This window comes from Brassica napus, chromosome A6 (assembly GCF_020379485.1).
Source record: "Brassica napus cultivar Da-Ae chromosome A6, Da-Ae, whole genome shotgun sequence".
Taxonomy (NCBI): Eukaryota; Viridiplantae; Streptophyta; class Magnoliopsida; order Brassicales; family Brassicaceae; genus Brassica; species Brassica napus.
The window spans coordinates 10,136,070-10,155,909 of NC_063439.1; the positions used below are offsets into that span (position 1 = coordinate 10,136,070).

General features: G+C 37.9%; 6 protein-coding genes and 1 long non-coding RNA gene across 7 annotated transcripts; 4 read left to right on the plus strand and 3 right to left on the minus strand.

Annotated features, from left to right (window-relative positions):
• Positions 1-711: 711 nt before the first annotated feature.
• LOC125610284 lies at positions 712-3,616 on the plus strand. The gene is made up of 3 exons (XR_007340344.1): positions 712-1,159; positions 1,282-1,485; positions 2,608-3,616. It is a non-coding gene; the product is annotated as an uncharacterized LOC125610284 (long non-coding RNA).
• LOC106347440 lies at positions 3,497-6,216 on the minus strand. Its single transcript, XM_048782604.1, has 5 exons — positions 4,859-6,216; positions 4,710-4,768; positions 4,312-4,440; positions 4,070-4,205; positions 3,497-3,997 (listed from the first exon to the last, which is right to left on the minus strand). Exons 1-5 carry the CDS (start codon positions 5,564-5,566, stop codon positions 3,614-3,616), a joined length of 1,416 nt encoding a protein of 471 aa, XP_048638561.1. The 5' UTR covers positions 5,567-6,216; the 3' UTR covers positions 3,497-3,613.
• Positions 6,217-8,000: 1,784 nt separating this feature from the next.
• LOC106347447 (60S ribosomal protein L13-1-like) lies at positions 8,001-9,604 on the plus strand. The gene is made up of 5 exons (XM_013786974.3): positions 8,001-8,129; positions 8,553-8,671; positions 8,758-8,891; positions 8,981-9,139; positions 9,231-9,604. The coding sequence occupies exons 2-5, from the start codon at positions 8,566-8,568 to the stop codon at positions 9,450-9,452; spliced, it is 621 nt and encodes a 206-aa protein (XP_013642428.1). The 5' UTR covers positions 8,001-8,129; positions 8,553-8,565; the 3' UTR covers positions 9,453-9,604.
• Positions 9,605-12,661: 3,057 nt separating this feature from the next.
• On the plus strand, positions 12,662-13,909 carry LOC125609925. The gene has a single exon (XM_048781539.1). The coding sequence runs from the start codon at positions 12,662-12,664 to the stop codon at positions 13,907-13,909; it is 1,248 nt and encodes a 415-aa protein (XP_048637496.1).
• A 3-nt stretch (positions 13,910-13,912) lies between these two features.
• On the plus strand, positions 13,913-14,905 carry LOC125609926. The gene has a single exon (XM_048781540.1). The coding sequence runs from the start codon at positions 13,913-13,915 to the stop codon at positions 14,903-14,905; it is 993 nt and encodes a 330-aa protein (XP_048637497.1).
• Positions 14,906-15,086: 181 nt separating this feature from the next.
• Positions 15,087-15,763, minus strand: LOC125610285 (uncharacterized protein At4g04775-like). The gene is made up of 2 exons (XM_048782605.1): positions 15,450-15,763; positions 15,087-15,381 (listed from the first exon to the last, which is right to left on the minus strand). Exons 1-2 carry the CDS (start codon positions 15,639-15,641, stop codon positions 15,157-15,159), a joined length of 417 nt encoding a protein of 138 aa, XP_048638562.1. The 5' UTR covers positions 15,642-15,763; the 3' UTR covers positions 15,087-15,156.
• Positions 15,764-16,213: 450 nt separating this feature from the next.
• On the minus strand, positions 16,214-19,386 carry LOC106454087. The gene is made up of 6 exons (XM_048781541.1): positions 19,269-19,386; positions 18,617-19,215; positions 17,781-18,461; positions 17,133-17,497; positions 16,986-17,067; positions 16,214-16,897 (listed from the first exon to the last, which is right to left on the minus strand). The coding sequence occupies exons 1-6, from the start codon at positions 19,384-19,386 to the stop codon at positions 16,214-16,216; spliced, it is 2,529 nt and encodes an 842-aa protein (XP_048637498.1).
• Between the last annotated feature and the right edge of the window lie 454 nt (positions 19,387-19,840).

Here is a 19,840-nt window from a genome sequence, read left to right on the forward strand (position 1 = left end):
TTAAAAAGAGCTATTTATAGAAAAATAAAAAAATTAATATACTATTTTAAAACACCGTGATTATTCAAGTAGAAAACTAATCAACATTTATGTAGAAAAATTGATTATTATACTAAAATAAGTCTTTTACCAATATATACTGAAAAATTCAAGAACTAATGTGAAAAATATTTTCATTCTTTTTATGTTTTTCGCAAAGCTAAAACATCAAATAAAACTCGTGCAAAGCACGAGTCCATATCTAGTATATGATAAAAACTAAAAGAAGTAGTGAATCTACATATTTTGTAAAAAATTTTGAACTTAGTTAACAATTATAATAACACAAAACTTAAAAAAAAATATAATTGTCATAAATGTGTTCTTTTCCTTTTATGTAATACTTTTGTATAAGTAGTAATGTGAACAGAATTCATCAAATCATATGTTAGAATAATAATTTTATAGTTTTATACATTAAAATCTTTAAATATAATTAAGATATTTGCTTCCCAAAATTTTAATATTTGTGATTTGTTTCGATATTAATGGATATTGATTTTTAGTATTTGTTTTGCTTCGAAAGTTTACGGATATTTGTAACTTTCGGATTAAATTGAAGCGAATAACGAATCAAATTTAACGGATAAAATGCTTGGACCTACCTAATACGGTGCCGGTCTACAAACAAAAGGCCGTCGTTTCAGACGAATAAGAAAGGAAACATTTACCCTCCAAGACACATTATGAGTTATCAATTACACATAAATACACATTGAGTTAAGAGAACACTTTCTTATGTTCATTTGTCTGAATTACCCTTCAACTAGAAAGAAGATGTCATAACATGTGTCAAAATTATTTTCAATATAATTCCATTTAACTTTCACTTTTTAGTTTCATATTTTTTAATTCCCTAAACTTAATCATGCCTCCATTTATCGTCATCTTCATCTCTCATCTTTCGTATCCTTCTAAATATTCTTCTACTTCACTAAATTTGTAGACTTTTTTTTTTTATAATTCTAAATCACTAATTTTTGTTGTCGAATCTTTATCTTTCACCACTTTATTTTTTAAATCTCGAATTCATGGAAACCTCATATTGGGAGCTAAGGAAAGTCGATTCTGAAATTTCAGCTTGGGAGATTCTAGATCTTCGCCGACGAATACATCCAAGGTTTGCTTCTAATTGAACTATGAGAATTTCATCTACAAATTTTTTTCCTCTTTCATCCTTGTTTCTAATTGAAATACAAGAAGATAAGAAATAAATAAAGTTTTGATTTTCTTCTTAAGCAGACAGCAAAGCCGATGTATCTCCTGCAACATTTGATTCACATGTCGCCCATCCTTTTCATGTCCATCAATTTGCTTGTCCACAAATGAACTATCCACAAAGCTGTCTTGGATCTAAGTTTGATTCACATGTCGCCCATCCTTTTCAGTGGATTAGCTCGTGATTTTCCGTGGATGAACTTGGGATTCGACGTGGATGAACTCGAGGTAGTTGCCTTGGATCTAAGTTTTTTATCTCTTCATGGTGGCTTCTGTTGCAGAGAGAAAGCTCTAAAAGAAACAATGGTCAAATTACTCTATTTTACACATATAGTCCTCCCATTTTTGGATTTTTACAATTTGACCCCAACATTCTTTAATTTACTTATAGATCCTCTTGATTTCGTCTCAAACTTTTAATTATGTACTTTACGTAAGAATAATTTTCTTATCAACTCATATCCACACTTGCTATGTCCATTAAATATTATTTAATAAAATAAAAATTTATAAAATATCAAAAATATATATATGGACACAAATATATTTTGTCCATAGAAACTTGTCCACAAAAACATTATAACATTTTTGTGTCCACATAAATTATGTCCACAGAAGCTTGTCCACAGAAGCTTGTCTACATAAATTGCGTCCATTGAATTGCGTCCACACAAAAAGCTTAATCCCTTTCTCTCTTTCAAAATGTCACAATACAATATGTTCTCTAGATGGATTATCTTCAAACAAACAACACAAACCCTAGATAGATTAAACTTCAAACACGATCTTTGTCTACAATAACATGTTCACAAACAGTCATAGTTACACAACTATAATTGTAAGAGCTTGTCCATAAGAACAGGTCCACCACAAACTTGTTTATAAGAACACATTCACATGACTCTTGTCCACAACATATATATCCACCAGAAAACTGTCCACAATGTTAACACTCGTCCACAATTCGTCTATCCACATAACACTCGTCCACAATTCATCTGTCCACATAACACTCGTCCACAAAGACGTATCCATAAAAAAATGTTACAAAAACCTGTCTCCAATCCATGCTACAACTTCTTTATTTTATTCATGATTGATAAAAGAGAGAGACATCAAGTATAAGAACATAGTTGTCCTTTTATTGGTAGAAAACTATAATTTGAGGATTGTGAAGCAGAAGTAGAGAAATAAAATTTATTGGGGTCTAAACTGCACAACTGAAAGTTTGGTGTTAATTTAAGAGGACATTTCTGCAAAACAATCGAAAGAAATCAAAAAGTGAAGGACCAAATCTGAAAATTATTGAAAATCCACCATTGTTGCTTGATCTCTTATGTGACGAGACAGAGACAGCGATGATGAGCACGACGAGGCTTGAATCCGAGCATGACACCGTCGGCAGAGCAAGACGACGGAGATGGTCTGGTGGCCTGAGACAGACGCGACGAGCTGCGGCGGAAAAGAGAGAGCTCAAGACAGGTGAATCACGGAGGATATGAAGCATACGCAACAAAGGAGGTTTGCGGTTGAGAACTGTTGGTTGGAGTACAGTGGCTGGAGATTGTAATGGGAGAGAAGCCGCCAAGCTTGGTTGCCACGAGTTGCAGTCGAAGGTGAGAAGATCCACGAAGAAAATGAATCAAGTGAAGCTTGCGACAGAGACAGAAGATATTTCAGTTTGGAAAAAAACATTAATAATCCAACTATTTTTCTAACTTAACTAACTAGAAGAAAGTAACTAGTTCTTTTTTTTTGCTAACTACACGTAAAGCTAAAGGGCATAATGGTCAAAAAAAAATCTTAGTTTCATGAATTGTGTGCTTCAGACATAATGTGTCCTTTTATGAAAGAAAAAAGATAAATGTGTCTTTGATAGTAACTCACTCATAAGAAAGCTCTTCGATTATTGGGCCTCCCACAGTATAAGAACCCTGCAACATGCCAACGGTGCCGTTCGGTAGTGAATAGTATAGAGAGTCTTGGCTCGTTGTTTCGGCAGACAGAATACAAGTCTTCGAACAAAGACGACGATGGAAGAAGCGAAGAAACAAGAAAATGTTAGGGCGAAGAAAATCGCTTCATCGTGCGACGTAGAGGCGCTGAAGAAATGCTTGGAAGAAAACAAAGGAGACCACTCCAAGTGTCAGTCTCAGGTTGACGCCTTCAGATCCTCTTGCGCGCTTCCTCAACCCAAGACTAAACCCTAATTTTCAAATTCCGACACTAGGCTGCCAAAGAGAAAGAGATCTTCTTCTTCTGTAATAAACTCAGACCAATCTGGTCTGTACGATAATGATTGTATGAACATCTGTCTCTTATTTTTTTACACATACAATAGAAACTTATGATTGGATCATCGAAGCAAATCTGATTTCTGGAATGTTAAATTACCAGACTCATCCCTCTCAAAGAGACTTTCGATAAGCTCGTCCCAACTAACACCACGGTTCCTTCTTCTCTTGTACGATTGACGAACAGAGGATGATGCTGATGATGATTCACCCACCTTTGATGTAATCGACTCTGTTTCTTCTTCTTCCTCCTCTGTTTCATCATCTTGAGTTTTGTCAAATGTACCGTACTCAGATTCTATAGAATCAGCGTGAGGAACATCTAAGGTTACAGCTCGTCTTAACGCCGCTCTATACTCCAAGTTGTGTTCTCTGGCTAATGATTCTTGTCTCTCCATCCTCTGCTTCTCTGGTATCTCCATTCTCTTCTCCTTCTCCAACATTAGCTGCGGACGCAAATCTAGAATCAGGAACAGGTGAAGATTTGTTGTATATAAGGAGGTTTGTGGGAAACTTACGTTGAGAGCTCTCTGAGCTTCTCGTTCAATCCAAATGATGGCGTGGTCTGAAGTTGCGTTACAAGAAAGAACAATGTGTTCGAACCTTCCGTCTACTGGCACTGCTGTCTTCACAACCGGAGGGAATCTTCCTAATCTGCAACAAACATTTACCAAAAAAAGATAAACTAAGTGAGCTTACTTTGTTGAGAACGTGAGTTGCTTTGGAAGACATGATTCTTCTATGTAAGTGTGTAATATACCTGCATGGCTTTCTTTCGACGATGTGGTACATGCGACCAGGAGCATAAAGACGCCTAGGATCTTTGAGCATCTTCTGTTCTGGAACACATGTATCCTTCATGCACCTTATGCATAGCAAACATGGCAAACTGTCCACACAAAAACAAAACCCATACCAATTACAAGGAAGCCAGAGTAATGGAACAAAACAAAAGTGTACTAACAAAAAAAAGATATTAAGAAAGCATGCAAACACACAAAAGAACCAATTTTTTTTTCAAGGTTTCTACTTTGCTTTATCAGACCGGAGTTGTGAGAATGTTGTGAGCTTTCTTTGAAAGTTTCTATACGAAAATAACATACTTTCATAAACCCCTCTGCATATAGAATGGTCTAACTACAGCCTACAGGTACCTACCAGAAAAGAGACTTGAATATGTCTTCTAAAGGCGTAGCTGTCCTTGGCAAGAAGTCATCCTAAATCAAACAAAACAATAAAAGAGCAGATACTTTAGATATCAACACTTAGGATGAACTTAGGCCATTTGATGTATTTAACACACACACCTGAAGCACAACAGAGTTGATCACATCCGCATATCTAACAGCCAAGTTCAACGACATACACCTCGCAGGCGCAATAGCAAAACACCTGACTCTCTTCCTCTCAATATTCCCCAACCTATCAGGACGTCGAACCACCAACAAAGCCAGCATCGTAGCTACACCAGACCCGAGCGAATGCCCAGCAAAAGTCAGAGTATAACTCGGATACTTCACCACCAACTCTCTCAAAACTTCACACTCCTCATCCAACACCCAACCTGCAGCCTTCAACAGCCCGTTGTGCACATACCCACCATCAAACTTCCTTTCCCCAAGCTTGTTATCCAACAGCACAGCGTAATCACTCTCTTTCGCCAGATTCAAACCCCTGATCGCAACCACCACATCTTTATGATCATGATCAAGATACAGTACATAAGCTGGAGCACGGCCCTGAGTGTCTTCATAAGTCTTCTTCAGAAGCAACCAATCAGGGTTTATACCGTATCCTTCTGAAGGCTCCCACACAGGGTTTCGGATATCCTCCTCGTATACCGATAAGATGTAACGACAGAACCGAGGAACCGGCTCGAATTCATGGGGTGTTGCGAGTCCCCAGTCTTGGCTGTCGTGGCCAGCTGTGTAGAGACAGCGTTTGTAAGCCCAACGTGCACAGCCGAGACAGTAGACACATTCTAGAAGAGGGCAACAGCCACATAGAATCGACATTAACAGATTCTTATAACACCATCATCATATAGCTATGAAGGAAGGCTAACGAACAAAGGCATAAACTTTAAATGTTGAAACCAAGAAAGTTCGAAACTTTCGGACACCCAACTGAAGAATCTAGACAGAACAGCAGTTATGAAAGGATGATGTAAGAACTGAACAATGATTGGAGAAAATGGGAAGGGACAAAAAAAAGTCAAACTTTGGGAGGATGAAGTACTAGTTGCTACTCTTGAGAGAATATCAAGAACTGGAAGACATGGGAAGAGGATTAGATCTCAATACAATAGACGATTCGTCTGAAGCTCATTCATAAGAAGAGAGAGAGAGAGAGAGAGGGAAGTTATGTCCCGTGGAAAACGGAAAAGAGTGCGAGGAGGAGAAGGAAGAGGAAGAGGAAGATGAAATGGAATTCACGCCACTGTAGAAGAAGGCAAACTCGTGCTCTCTTTCTTGTGGCGGATTACGGCAGTGAATTTGGGACAATTGCAGAGCTTTTGTTTTGTTGGGGATGAGTTGTGTGAAGTGAAGAAATCATTAGACAAGTTTACTATTTTTTTACGAAACTTTGTGAAAGTTAATCTCTAAACTTTCAGTTGATTATGTTTGTTAAGATAAGATATTTAGACTTGGATTTAGTAAGTAGAAGTTTTGTATACGAAACTTAAGAAATGGTTAATTTTTTGGTCATATGTACTTGTGTTAGTCTAAAATAGGTATCTGATCATTTTCGTCGGTCACATAATTTTAAACTGATTAGGTATAAGATTTCATAAGTGGAGATTCTGAAAATTAATCTGGACGTTTTATTTATAATTGGTAAATAAAACAAAAATCCATCTTAGAACAACGAAGTTAGGTGGTTAGACTGTTAGCTACGAACTTATGTATATACTAAGCGGTCAAATATATTTGCTTTCTGTTATCACAAAGCTTAAATTTCCAATTAGTACGCCAAATCACGCAATCATTTCTTTTTGTCTCTTCTATTGTTACAATAATCCCCCCCCCCCCACCCCCAAATTCCCTTCACGAGTTCCAGGCATAATATTTCCCCACTTTATTAATTACCAATTACCCAGAACAGCTCACATGAATCTGAACGCTGAAAAACTAGTCAATTGGTGGAGCAACACATGTAGGTGGCCACCTCATTCTCATCTTATTGTTCACATTCGTACTCAACCAACCCACACAAATGTTAAGGATGGAACAACAAATGGTACATTTCCCGGTTTATTCTATTCCAAGTCCACCGCACGATCAGAAAACTAATACAGCTGAGACCAATGCAATTTATATGATACTCATTCCGTTTCTTTTAATTAACGTTTTGAGTTTATATATAGATTAAAAATATTAATTTTATAATCTTTGAAATAATAACATCGTTAACTATTTAATAAACCACAATTCAACCAAATAAAAAACAAACTACAAAATATAAAAAAAAATTGATAGTGTAGTCGTAAATATAGTTATTTTGGAATGGAAGGTGACGAGGTCAATGTACTACACTGCCATTTTCTTCATACATATACATTTTAATATATCTCTCACTTTCTAGCCAGAGTCGGCCTTTGGGCCAAGCCGATGAAATATACTTCCAGTCGACACAATTATTAATACATTTTGGCCACAATTCTCTAAATAATTACTTTAGTCTAGTGGTGTAATGTATACATGGTATTTCAATGGATGAATCCGGATTCGAGTATTTTCAAAACCATATTTTGTTTAAAAAAGAAACCAATTTTCTTTTTGCTTCTAGCCATGTAATTTTCACGACCGGTTTTGTTTCTAGCAATTGATTAACTAATATTTCTACTTATGAATGAGCCTTAATTTTCTTACTTGTTTCCAGTCTATATATTTTCAAAGCCGGCACTGGTTACCCATCTTCTATCAGTTTAGCCGCTGTAAAGTAGGCATGTGTCCAAATCTTCAAGACTAGGCCATCCACGTAAAATGTTGCCTAAAGATTATTCGCATCATCGCATGCGACGACCACATGATAGAGGTGCAACTTTCTATGGGACCTGGAACAGAGCGATAAGGAAAGTCTAAAAGAATTGAGTTGTACTGGAAGTATGAAGATCTCAAGCTAAGTGTATTATATGCCGCTACACAATTCACTCAGAAATTTGAATAAACCAACATTAGGCCCAAGGGGGGTAACTCCAGTAATAATGTAAGCACTATAATCCATGTTCTAAGATCCGAAACACCGAGATGACCGACCTCCAACAGACAAACTCAAAGTCTAGAGAAATGGAGCTTAATGTGAAATCAAAGACCTCAAAGTCGACGTATCGGTTCTCTGGTTTAAAGTTTGAACCGAATCCATCATTATTTCCCAAAATAAAGGCTTTCTTTTCTAATGGGTTTTCTTAACTGAGTGAAGCCCATTTAAAGAAAGGCCCAATTGTACAAAAGAGTAAACAGGTAAGCTATTAGGGTTTTAGTATTTAAAAGCTGTTTCATCAAAGAAAGCTAGAAGACATTTCTCCCGTCTAGCCGCAGGAGAAAGGAAGGAAGGAAGGAAGCTGTTCTGTGACTTGTAAGACCTCTTCATCTCTACTTCTCCTCTCTGTTCCTTGTGAATTCCCATTGTTGATTATATATATATCTATATATATAATCGGTTAAGGCTTGTATCGTGAGTTCGTTGATTTGCTTATTGGTTTTTGTTAATGAATGTATCGACATTTGAGTGGCTACAGTTGAAAACGCCCTAATGTATTACGACTGTAGACCGAATGTGACAGATTTGAGACTGGTCGCTAGAAAGTCTTCGCTTTTAACAAGTGTTGTCTAGATCCTGGAGATCTTACTAACTTCTTATCAGTTTCGCTTGTTCGATGTTTGCTTTATATATATGTAACTGCTTGGTTATGCACTGTTAAGTTGTATAATATGATTTGTTTATGAGCTATTTTGGTTACTATATATATTCTCATGGTTAAGATTACTATTTTGGCAGCTGAGGGGAAGAAATGAAGCACAACAATGTTATCCCGAATGGTCACTTCAAGAAGCACTGGCAGAACTATGTCAAGACTTGGTTCAACCAGCCTGCCAGGAAAACCAGAAGAAGAGCTGGTTAGTTACGGTTTATATGTTTCATTTTTATTTATTTAATACTATAGTTTCTGTATTTAATCTGGACTTTGTGTTTGTTTACTCAGCGAGGCAAAAGAAGGCTGTTAAGATCTTCCCCCGTCCCACCTCTGGACCTCTCCGCCCTGTTGTCCACGGTCAGACTCTCAAGTACAACATGAAGGTCAGAACCGGTAAAGGCTTCACTCTTGAGGAGCTCAAGGTTTGTAATCTCTCCTCTGTCTATTCTCTTTTTCATGTTTCGTTTCTTTTGTTCAGATTGTTCAGTTCTATGTCTTTTGTCTGATTCAGGCTGCTGGAATCCCCAAGAAGTTGGCACCCACCATTGGTATCTCTGTTGATCACCGTCGCAAGAACAGATCTCTCGAGGGTCTTCAGTCCAATGTCCAGAGGCTTAAAACCTACAAGGCTAAGTTGGTCATCTTCCCCCGTCGTGCCAGGAAGGTCAAGGTACTATTTCTAAACAACAATCTTCTTCTAGTTATGAGGCATCTCAGAATGTATTTTCGTTCTGTGCTAAATGATTTTTGTTTGGTTTTAGGCTGGTGACTCTACTCCAGAAGAGTTGGCTAATGCCACTCAAGTCCAGGGTGACTACATGCCTATTGTCCGTGAGAAGCATGCTACAGAGCTTGTGAAGCTGACAACTGAGATGAAATCGGTCAATGCTTATGACAAGATCCGTCTTGAGCGCACAAACAAGAGACATGCAGGTGCTAGAGCCAAGAGAGCTGCTGATGCTGAGAAAGAGGAGAAGAAGTGAGGAGATTCTTCTTTCTTAGTTAGAAGAAACTCTTTATCTTGCCTTTTATCGTTTTGATCTTAATTTTTGTGTATCAGACTCTGTTTTTGTTATCCTTGAAAGATTTTGCTGCTGCTTGCTTTTGGATTTTATGGAAAAGATCATTTCACACATTTCTACTTGCTTAAAGTTAATCAGTAAATTTTCAAATTTTAGAATAATTTGTTTTCGTTGTGTTCACAATTCACATAGATACAAAGCTATAATTAACACTTCCACAATAAGATTTTGGATTCACATTTGTATAGATACAAAACAAAAAGTCTGTATTTAGTTTGCTTCTTTGTCAAGTTCCTGAAGCCATAATAAGGTCTTAGTGCAGGCAAGATTCGTCGTTATCAACCACCATCCATGGCACTATATGGATCCCTGTAAAAACCAGATAGACGTTAAGCTATAAAACAGCATGGACTGAATGTTTTGATATCTATTTTACCTTCCCTTCACCTATGACCTTGGGATATATGATCCTGTCATATCTACAATGGTAGAAAGTTCAGCCACTCGTACACCATCCACCACAAAGTCCAGACCCTGTAGAAAAGAAACTGAAACAGAGGAGTAAAGCAAAAACAAAGAGATTTCTTTTAGTCAGTGAGGCCCAGTGAGAGAGCTGTTTGTACCTCTGGTCCATCTATGTCACCAATTGCTGTTGGAGCAGTCATCCATTCATTTTCTTGTGGCCATTTCGCACTGTCATTAGTTTCACCACAATCATATGTACAATTACACATAAACTATACACATAAATAAATAGGGATTAAGAAGAACATGAACCTGGTGCAAATCAGAGGCGCATCCATGGCCTGCAAGATAGCTTGGCAGACAGCGTCACTGCTTGGGTAACTCTTTGCTTGCAGTTGCAGTCAAGATGAAAGTGTATAACGCAAACACATCATGTTAATGAAAACTGGTTAGGGATATTTGTTTATTTAACAATCAAAATAAATGCACACAGTCATTGGAGTTTCTCACAGGTCTAGGCAAGCATTGAAGAATGAGGCCGCAAACAAACTCTGTAGAAGTCGTTTTCTTGTGCACAAAGCTATGTAGAAGTCCATTCCCATCAAATAAACATGGAACATATACGTTGGAAGATTTAATCTTTTTAATCCTAAGGAGACCAGACGGACACCACAGGTTTTTTTTTTTTTTTGTCAGTACACAGTAACAGTGAAAGAATTAACAAGAACTGGAAGCTAATCTTTAGAGATGGTAATTATGGACTTGGACCGCGGGCTTGTCCCGTAAAAGACTGTAGCGGGACGGTATTCAGACAAGCTTTTCTAGCCCTGCAAATTTGCATGCCTAGCAGGACGGGTCTTTGCGGGACTGAGCCTTTTGTGGGATGGGCCGAAACGGGTCATGCAGGATTAAATGGACCCACATTTTTTATTTATTTCTTATTTTACCTGAAAAAATAGAGAGATAGAGTGAAAAGGAAGCGATTCTTGTGACTTTCTCTAAGAAAACATAAGGAGTTCCGGCAATGATGATTCGAGCTCCGGTGATGATGATTCGAGATCTGGCGATGAAGACTCCAGCTCCAGCGATGACGATTTGAGCTCTGGTGGTGTTTTGATTTGGTTTTCTCTTTTTATTACATACAACTACGAATTACTTTTATTACAATGTGGATTTCTTGTTTAAGTTGATTGGTTTTGTTTTCAGTACTGTGAAATGATATTTTTCTTAAGTGATTCGCGATTTTTTTTTTTGAAATCCAAAGAATTATAAAGAGAGATGGTTTGATGAAGACATATAACACTTGAGCCAAGTTATTACAAAGACAACAACTCAATCAGATTCAAACTTAATAAAATCTTAGGCTGATAACAAAAAAAAAAAGCTTTTAACTCAAGAACGCAAGCACAAGCACAACTTTATGGCATTGATTTTGATAAGGTTTTAGTGAATCTTAACGAGCTCTCTTCAACTCTTTTACACAATTCTTCAACTTGAACATTCATAAAGGAAGTTGTAGTAGGCGGTTTGATAAGGAGGCATCCGCGGGACGGTTCGCGAAGGCCTATATGTTTTGTGGTATGGGTTTGACCGGCATTCTGAGGACCACAGCCCACGCGGAACATGCCCGCTGTGATCCGCTCGATGACTAACCCGCTGCGGTACGGGACGAGATGGATAAACATGTTTGACATCTCTACTAATCTTCCTTCTACAGCTGAATGGTTTTTATCACTACGTGATTGCTATTTTAGAAAAATATAGTGGAGTAAATTTCACATTTATTATATAATTAATTCTTCTATTTAAAATGCAACAAATAGCAAAACATTAGAGATGATTTAAATACCCAACAAAATACTGTTACAAGTATATGATAGGTGGAAAATCCATAAAAGTAGGAGACAAAACCACACTAACCAAAAAATTAAATAAATGAAACTACAAATTAATGGTTTCCAAAATTTGGAAAAAGGGAACAACTAAACTAAGCTATTGTCCCCTTAGTACAAAATCAAACTTTGTCACTTTTGGACTTTCACTACCCTTAAGAGTTATAAAAATTTATATCAATTAATTTACAATGCAAAAAAATTAAGAAAAATTTAAAACATGAAGTAGTCAAACATGTGCATATATGAAAAATATTTTTGGATTAAAAAAAATTTGGAATGGTAAATTGAAAAATAGGCTAAAGGTGTTAGTATATAAGATCTACCATCTACGGAGATTCAGAATATGCATTCTAACTGAAACACAATGATCTACATACAGAAGAATGCGCATTAGACCGGAAACATTAAGATCTAAAATGGCAGAATACAAAATCAACATTTTCTTCTATGTTCTGCCTTTCTGGTAGATCATAAGTAATAGTAAATGTTCTTATATCTTCTATGGAAGAATATACATTCTACTCAATTCTCATATATCTATAATATATGTATTATATATCTACCACGTTTTCTTTATTCTACCGTACGTAGAATGTAATTTCTACTAGATTTTTTAAAAAATCCGAAAATCTAGGAAAAAACAGTTAGAAAATATTTTCTTAATCTATTAAATCTTTTTTATTTCCTTTTTTAAATCTTCTTCCCTAAATTTTTGTTTCTTCGTTGCCAACCACGATTTGGACCAAAAATCGTGGGGATTCTTCTCTTTTTCATAGTTTCTCCAAACTTTTGTCAATCTAACTTGACAAAATGCACATCTATGCCTATTCTGGTGTTTGGAGATCGTCCAAAACAAAAGGGTGGAAGTTTCTTGTTGATGAAGAAACAGGAGGTAGACTACTTACTTTGGACACAAGCAAAACCTTTGACAACCTAAGAGTTATGGTTTGTGAGGACTTTGGAACCGATCTAAACTTGGTCAATATCGACCTGAGTTACTTACCTTCCGATTTGGTTATTGGCCTCGATTCACCACCTGTTTTCATCACCAATGATCGACAACTCAAAAAATTTCTTACATATGTGAAGACCAAAGCTTCAACGCGGTTATGTGTGTGTATTCGATCTAAGGTCGGATTTAACTTGAATGAAGAGCCTGCTGAGTTGCCTAACAGAGAGGAAGTGGGTATGTCGGGTGAAGTTTCAGATGATATTGATGGTGAAGCCGAGCTTGAAGAAAAAGATGCGAAGATAGATGAAAGTGATGACGAAAACAAGTGTGAGAAAGATATGACCAACGGAAAGTCTGTCCGTTTTTCTCTGGTTGATGTTGTGAAGAAGGGTCAACATTTTACTAGCAAAGCAGCTTTGCAGGCAACAATGGAAATATGCGCAATGAAACATAATTTCGACTACAAGGTTGCCAAAACGGATAGGAGAGTTTGGTACGTTTGCTGCGCGTATGATGATTGCCGCTGGCGTGTTCGCGCAGAGGGATTAACAGGTTCTTCATATTTTATCATCAAAAAGTATGTGCCTGATCATTCATGTGCTCCATCATCAAGGAACCACTCTGTTCGGACCGTTTCATCAAAAACAGTTGGCAGTCTCATTAAGCATAAGTACGAAACTGTCAAGGAAGGGCCGAAACCTAATGATATTATCCAGTTTATGCGTGATGATCATGGAGTTGAGATATCCTACTCTTTAGCTTGGGAGGCACGTGAGTATGCAGTAAGTGTTGTGAGAGGCATTCCAGAGAAGGGTTATGAAAAAGTTCCCAAATACTTGCACATGATGAAGGAAGCTAATCCAGGATCACACACATTTTATGAAACTGATAGCGATGGGAGATTCAAATTCCTCTTCATCGCATATGGTCAGTCTATTCGCGGTTTTTATGCTGCCATTCGGAAAGTTATTGTTGTGGATGAGACTTTCTTGAAGAGCAAATACAAAGGAGTATTAATGGTTGCTACTGCTTTGGATGGAAACTCGAACCTATATCCTATTGCATTTGGAGTTGTCGACTCAGAGAATGACCGCTCGTGGGAATGATTTATGAGACAACTTAAGGTTGTCATTGGTGATGATAAGAATTTAGCTTTTGTGTCTGACCGGAATAATTCACTTGCTAAAGCTCTTGCAAAAGTGTATCCGCATGCTCATCATGGAATTTGCATTCACCACTTGCTGAACAATGTTGTTACATATTTCAAGGGTAAAGGTGTCGCTGGTTTGGTGGCAAAGGCTTCTAAAGCTTACCGAGTTGCTGATTTTAAGAAGCAATTCACTGCTATTTTCTCAATTAGTCCTGCAATTGGAAACTATCTGATACAAGCTGATGTGAGAAAGTGGGCTCGTTGTCAATTTCCGGGTTACAGGTACGATGTTAGGACCAATAACCCTGCTGAATCAATAAATTCTGCTTTGCGTTCGCCAAGAGAGTTTCCAGTTATACCCTTGTTGGACAGCATAAGGGAAATGATGATTCGATGGTTTTTCAAACGTAGAGCTTTAAGTTCAAAGCATAAACAGCCACTGACCATTGCTGTAGAGAAGAAGATTGATCGAAGGATTGAGAAGGGTAAGAAGTTTCAGGTTTTTCCAGTTAGCGATGCCAGGTTTTTGGTTCGAGGTGACACTTTTGAATGTATGGTCGACTTGGTCAGACGCACATGTTCATGTGGGAAATTCGATCTGATGAAAATTCCATGCAGACACGCCATAAAAGCAGCTTTCAGCGTAGGCATACAAGCACACACACTCACTGACGACATGTACACCACTGCTTCATGGAGATCGATTTATGAAGAAAGCATAAATCCTATTAGTGTCCTGGAAGATGCATGGATTGTTCCATCTCACGTACAGCAAGCGAAAGTCCTCCCTCCAGAAACTAGAAGAGCTGCAGGTCGGAGAAAGAAACGTAGGTACGAGACAGTTGAAGACAAGATCCGCTCGTCACAAGGAACTCAAAGCTCTAAACGTCGTAAATGCAGTCGATGTGGTATTGAAGGTCACAACCGCTCCACATGTGATAGAGCAATATAGGATTACAATCTATTCGGTCTATGCAAGTTACTTTTCAGAGTTTTTTCTAACATTAGCTTTGTTTCATGTCAAACTCTGTTTTTTCAAGACCAATTCTGTTTTATGTACTGTGCACGTTTCCAATATTTACTTAGTTTTATGCAAGTTTTTAGTCTACCGTTAAGATTTGATCCATAAATTGACAACACAACTGAATATCAAATTGATTCAATCTTTGACAAAGTAAATATATTCAGAAAACAATTAGAAGATCAATCAAATTTAGAACAAAGACATAAAAACGTGAGAATGGATCCAATTAGTCCTACATCTCCCGACTTCTTATGCTCGATAACTGCTTCCTCTACTGTCATTTTCAAGGAACTTCTCAAATCTTCAATTTCTTCGGCCATTCTCGACTGTTGCTCATGCATCATTTGTATCTCATCAAGCAGAGCCTCGTCCACCCACTTGAAAAGATGTTGCTCTTTCTTTCTCTGAATTGAAACACAAAAACGTCAATTGAAACATAGAATAATAAAAAGTCATAATTTTTCAGAATTACCTTCAGACCAATCTCACATCGGAAGAATCTTCTGTATGGATTCTCCTCCGTTTTTGAAACATATGTGACAATCCCCTTCCCACACCAGCATCTGGAAGGAACCCCTCCATTGTTAGTCATGATCGGTTTTTGAGAATGAGAGAAAGACGGAGAGGAGAGATAAACGATGAAATAAGTAGGGTTTCTAGTCATTGGTGTTATATAAGTTTATGTTTAGGGCAAACGACTACTGTTAATCGGGTTTTATGGTGTAATTGTATGTGTTGTGATAGTCATAAGATTTGTATTGACTATTAACATTTGTAGCCTTGTTAGGTTAGATTGTGTATAGCTCCCTACATTGGTGTTGTATGGCTTAGTTTAGACTCATTTAGGGTATCTTTAGGGGTTGATATGTTGTATGGGTTAGTTTAGATTCATTTAGGATATCGTTAGGGGTTGATATGTTGAATTAGACTATTTAGGTTCATATGTTGCCGGTAATATCAATAGTTTCAAGTAGTCCAGTGGTCTGTGTTGGACATTTAAAGGCCTCAAGTGAATTGTTCGATTCCCCCCATCTCCATTTTTATTTTAAAATTTTTTGTTTAGTACGACAGTCAAATAAGACCATTTAGATTCATATCATGTATCCCTTTGTTTGTTATAGTGTATGTAATTCACTAAATAAGAGATGCAAACCAATGCTAGTTACGAGTCATATAAGAGTAACTAAAAAAGTCAATATCAACCTACTTGGTAAACAAGACATAGTGAAAATAGCATTATAAAATCTCAACCGTAGGAGAAGCTATAGCCTTCGGAGGAACGTACTTTCCCATTCTCGAAATAAGCTCAGGATCATTAGCAGCTTCCCATAGGTCATAAGCAATCTTCTGGCGAGCTTCACGAATGTTGTCGTCATTCACCAACGTTAAGTCCATGCCTAGAAGATGTGCTTCAATGTGCTTCAACGCATATACTCCACAATCGCTGCTAGTCTTGTTTAGGAAGCAGGGCATTGGAGCGTAAGTGACATCATAGGGCTTAACGGTAAATCCCCTCTTCTCTGAAGACTGCACAGCTTTGACAATTCTTGGGATGAGATGTGCAAATGGCTCCAAGTCCTTGTTGTGTTTCAGTCCCGCACAGTCAAAAACTTCTATGGAACGAGTAACAAAGTTGACACACATAGAGATCCAGTGGTTACCGTGCACAAGAAGAGGCACATACATACGATTGACATCAAGATCCCACATTAGTCTTGTTCGGCCGTGTGAAAGAAGTTCACCAATTCCGTACTGATGGAGCAGTCCTTCTACCCTGAATTTTTTTTTGTCTTTCTTGAACTCAGTGTAAGAATTCTTCATTTGATTACTGAATATGCAGCTCATGAAAGCTACTTTGGACGGCTTCCATCGTCTCAAAGAAGTCCTCTCGCGAAATAAGAAGAGCACAGCATCAATTTCCTATACAATATGATACAAACAGAGTGAGTTGATGTGATGTTAAAGATGAAGAACAGTAAGTAGGCGTGCAAAGTAATGTAAATCATACTTGATTTTGCAGCCACACTGCAGGTCCCATAACACGTTCTGCTAACTCAGTTGTGTACATAGAAGGTCCAATTTTAAGGTGCCTGCGATGCAACATTTAATTAAAAATTTGTTGAATTTATAACATAGAGGGAACGCATAGACTTACTGTTTGGTAGTTGAGCACCAATGAATCAGTTTAGCCCATGAATCCTCATGGACAAACACTAATGAGTAATCATCGTCGTTCACCCGGTCGTCAGGTAATTCCATATCTTTGAGAGTGGGTGTTCTCCAATCTACAGGCTTGAAGGATGATACTGGAGTAACCCACTTAGGTGCTTCTTCATCACTCGTTTTTTGTGAGGGATCGAAACCTTTAACATGTGATACTTGAGAAAGGTTCCCCATGGCGTCTTGTAAATACTCTTGGGTGCTCATTTCTTCTTTTATTGATGAAGGTTCCCCATGGGTAGATGATTGTGACAAATTCTTCAAAAAATCCATCATATCATCAGTTTCAGTTTCAATCTCCTGTTAATGAAACCAAACACAACATTATTAGCCAAAACTGTCATCAAGGACAGAACAAAAGAGTCGAGAGACAATGACATTAAAAGAGTCGAGAGACTATGACATTACAGAGAAAACATGTCATAGTCATAAGTTCAGTTCATAGCAAACACCAAAATACATTACAAGCTGATTTCCAACAAGCCGATATTACAAGCAAACAACAATGACATTACAAAAGAGTTAAGAGAAAATTACAACAAAAGACAGTCCGACATATTACAAAGCTTCATTTTATGGTTACCTTTCTTCCTTGCCGAGGGCTACGACGAACCGTAGGAGGAACCACACTCTCATCAACCTTGCCTTTGCCTTTTTCCTTTGTTCCTGCAAGACACGGACTCTGTGATGATTTCCCCATCGTTGCTGAAGGACATGGAATCTCAGATGCTCTGTCTTTTCCCATTGTAGCAGAAGGACCCGGAATCTGTGACACCGCTTGCTTGAGCTCAGCCATCTCTTTCTGGACCTTCTCAAAACGCTCTTGGATGTCATTCTGCACCACGTCCTTGAAAGAGTTGAAAGCAGAGGTGAACAAACCTTCAATGAAAGTCTTCATTCCACTGGAGATACCACTGTTATGTTCAGCTGCCCGTTGACAAAGCAGTTCTTTCTTTCGAGCCTCTGCACCAGGATCATTTAGCTTACGCTTTCCCCTTCTTGCAACAACAGCCGGTTCGTCAACATGAGTATCTGTGACATCTTCGACTTCAACATTCTCTCCATCAGTCTCTGAATCAGAAAGCTCTAAAGTTGGAGGCAAAGCCTCGACTTCCCATACGAAATCTGTCCAATCTTGTTTGGCATTGAGAAGAGTAACAATGCGACCAATTCTTTCATCAATCTTCTCATCTTCCCTATAGAACTCAGTGCTATCAACCACATCATTGTTCCCAGTAGCAGATATAAATGGGAACAATTCTCCCTGACAAGAACAAACGCCAACAGAGTGAGTTAAATTGTTTGTTAACTGAACCGAATATAATTTTTTAAAAATTATTACCTTATTAAAGTGGGACTCTAGGCTGCTGATATCTGCGTAGGAAACTTCCCACTTCCTTTCCAATTCCTACATCTCACTTTGGTCATGTTCTTTTTGATCTTCTTACCCACCATACTACCAATGTCTGGGATTGCCTCCATAACCCATATCTGAAACGCATAGGAGAATCCATCCAACACGTAACTGTTCTTCAGATGTAAATCTTTCCTTGCTTTGAGTATTGATGCAAGCAGCTCGTCATACGCGTGAAGACCCCACGGATACATCCTCATCTTCTCAAAATCCATCACCAAACGGATGTATTCATGTGGGATAAACACTCTTGAATCCTTAGCTATGAGGAATCCATGTATGACGCACAGATACACTAGCCTAACCCTGTCCACATACGTCCACTTGTTGCATTCGTTAAGAAGCTTCGTCTTTATCATCGATAAGTTGACCTTTCTATTTTTCCTCAGCACATTGCTCCAGAACCCCTTATCATCCTTCCAATCATTGAAGTTTATGTCAGGTTCATCTTTGAACTTCAATCCTGTCACAGCATGAAATTCTTGCGCAGAGAACCTAAGAGGCCTCTTAGCAAATAGAAACCACAGCTCGTGAAGCTTCGAAACCTTGAGCTGCTTGCATATGAAGCTATGAATGATCTTCCCTGAGTAGATGAGCTTGTTCTCTATGATTGCCAGAAGCGGACCGAAGAAAGGATCTTTCAAAACTTCCTCATACTCAGTGTTGAGAACACCTTCACTTCCTCCAGAATTGTACGTCTACACGTATTGTTGATCTTGTCAATTTGCGTCTCAATTCCTTCTTCAAGTATGCGTTGTGGAAACTCGTACGCCATTCCTATGAAACATAATAGCAATAACTTCAACTCGTTAGTAATGTCTTAAGAAAATCAAACTAAAACTCAATCTCGCAATATGAACATCAACAAAATCAATAAAAAAAATCCAAAAGGAGATCGCAAAACCCGCAAAACCTTACCTTCAATTTTAGGGAAAGAGAAACCAAGATGAAATTCGAACAACGTCAATCTCTTCGTCCGTAGAAGAGCTTAAATCTAGTACATGCAAATAAAGAAATTAAGATCAACACAAAAAAAAAACATAAAGGGGCTTTCGAAACCCTAACCTCAACGATTTTGAAACCGAGATGAAGTAAGAGGAAGAGAAGAACAACGTGAAGCTAATCGTTCTTTATCAGCGACAAGAAGCTTTTCCCGAGCTTGAACAACTTCAATTGTAGCCGGCGGAGATTGCAAAGTAATCCTACTCTGTCGTGTTTAGAGAGGAGAG

Bases quoted from the DNA above. Each gene is read 5' to 3' on its own strand.
- LOC106347447 (XM_013786974.3), top strand. From the start codon at position 8,566: ATGAAGCACAACAATGTTATCCCGAATGGTCACTTCAAGAAGCACTGG. The intron at 8,892-8,980 runs GTTTGTAATCTC...TGTCTGATTCAG, and splicing joins TCACTCTTGAGGAGCTCAAG to GCTGCTGGAATCCCCAAGAA. The intron at 9,140-9,230 runs GTACTATTTCTA...GTTTGGTTTTAG, and splicing joins GTCGTGCCAGGAAGGTCAAG to GCTGGTGACTCTACTCCAGA.
- LOC125609925 (XM_048781539.1), top strand. From the start codon at position 12,662: ATGCACATCTATGCCTATTCTGGTGTTTGGAGATCGTCCAAAACAAAA.
- LOC125610285 (XM_048782605.1), bottom strand. From the start codon at position 15,641: ATGACTAGAAACCCTACTTATTTCATCGTTTATCTCTCCTCTCCGTCT. The intron at 15,382-15,449 runs GTAATTCTGAAA...GTTTCAATTCAG, and splicing joins GATGTGAGATTGGTCTGAAG to AGAAAGAAAGAGCAACATCT.
- LOC106347440 (XM_048782604.1), bottom strand. From the start codon at position 5,566: ATGTCGATTCTATGTGGCTGTTGCCCTCTTCTAGAATGTGTCTACTGT. The intron at 4,769-4,858 runs GTGTGTGTGTTA...TGTTTGATTTAG, and splicing joins TCAACTCTGTTGTGCTTCAG to GATGACTTCTTGCCAAGGAC. The intron at 3,998-4,069 runs GTAAGTTTCCCA...TTGCGTCCGCAG, and splicing joins AAGCTCAGAGAGCTCTCAAC to CTAATGTTGGAGAAGGAGAA.
- LOC125609926 (XM_048781540.1), top strand. From the start codon at position 13,913: ATGAGACAACTTAAGGTTGTCATTGGTGATGATAAGAATTTAGCTTTT.
- LOC106454087 (XM_048781541.1), bottom strand. From the start codon at position 19,386: ATGGCGTACGAGTTTCCACAACGCATACTTGAAGAAGGAATTGAGACG. The intron at 17,498-17,780 runs GTAACCATAAAA...TTTCATTAACAG, and splicing joins GCCCTCGGCAAGGAAGAAAG to GAGATTGAAACTGAAACTGA. The intron at 17,068-17,132 runs GTAAGTCTATGC...GTTGCATCGCAG, and splicing joins TGGTGCTCAACTACCAAACA to GCACCTTAAAATTGGACCTT.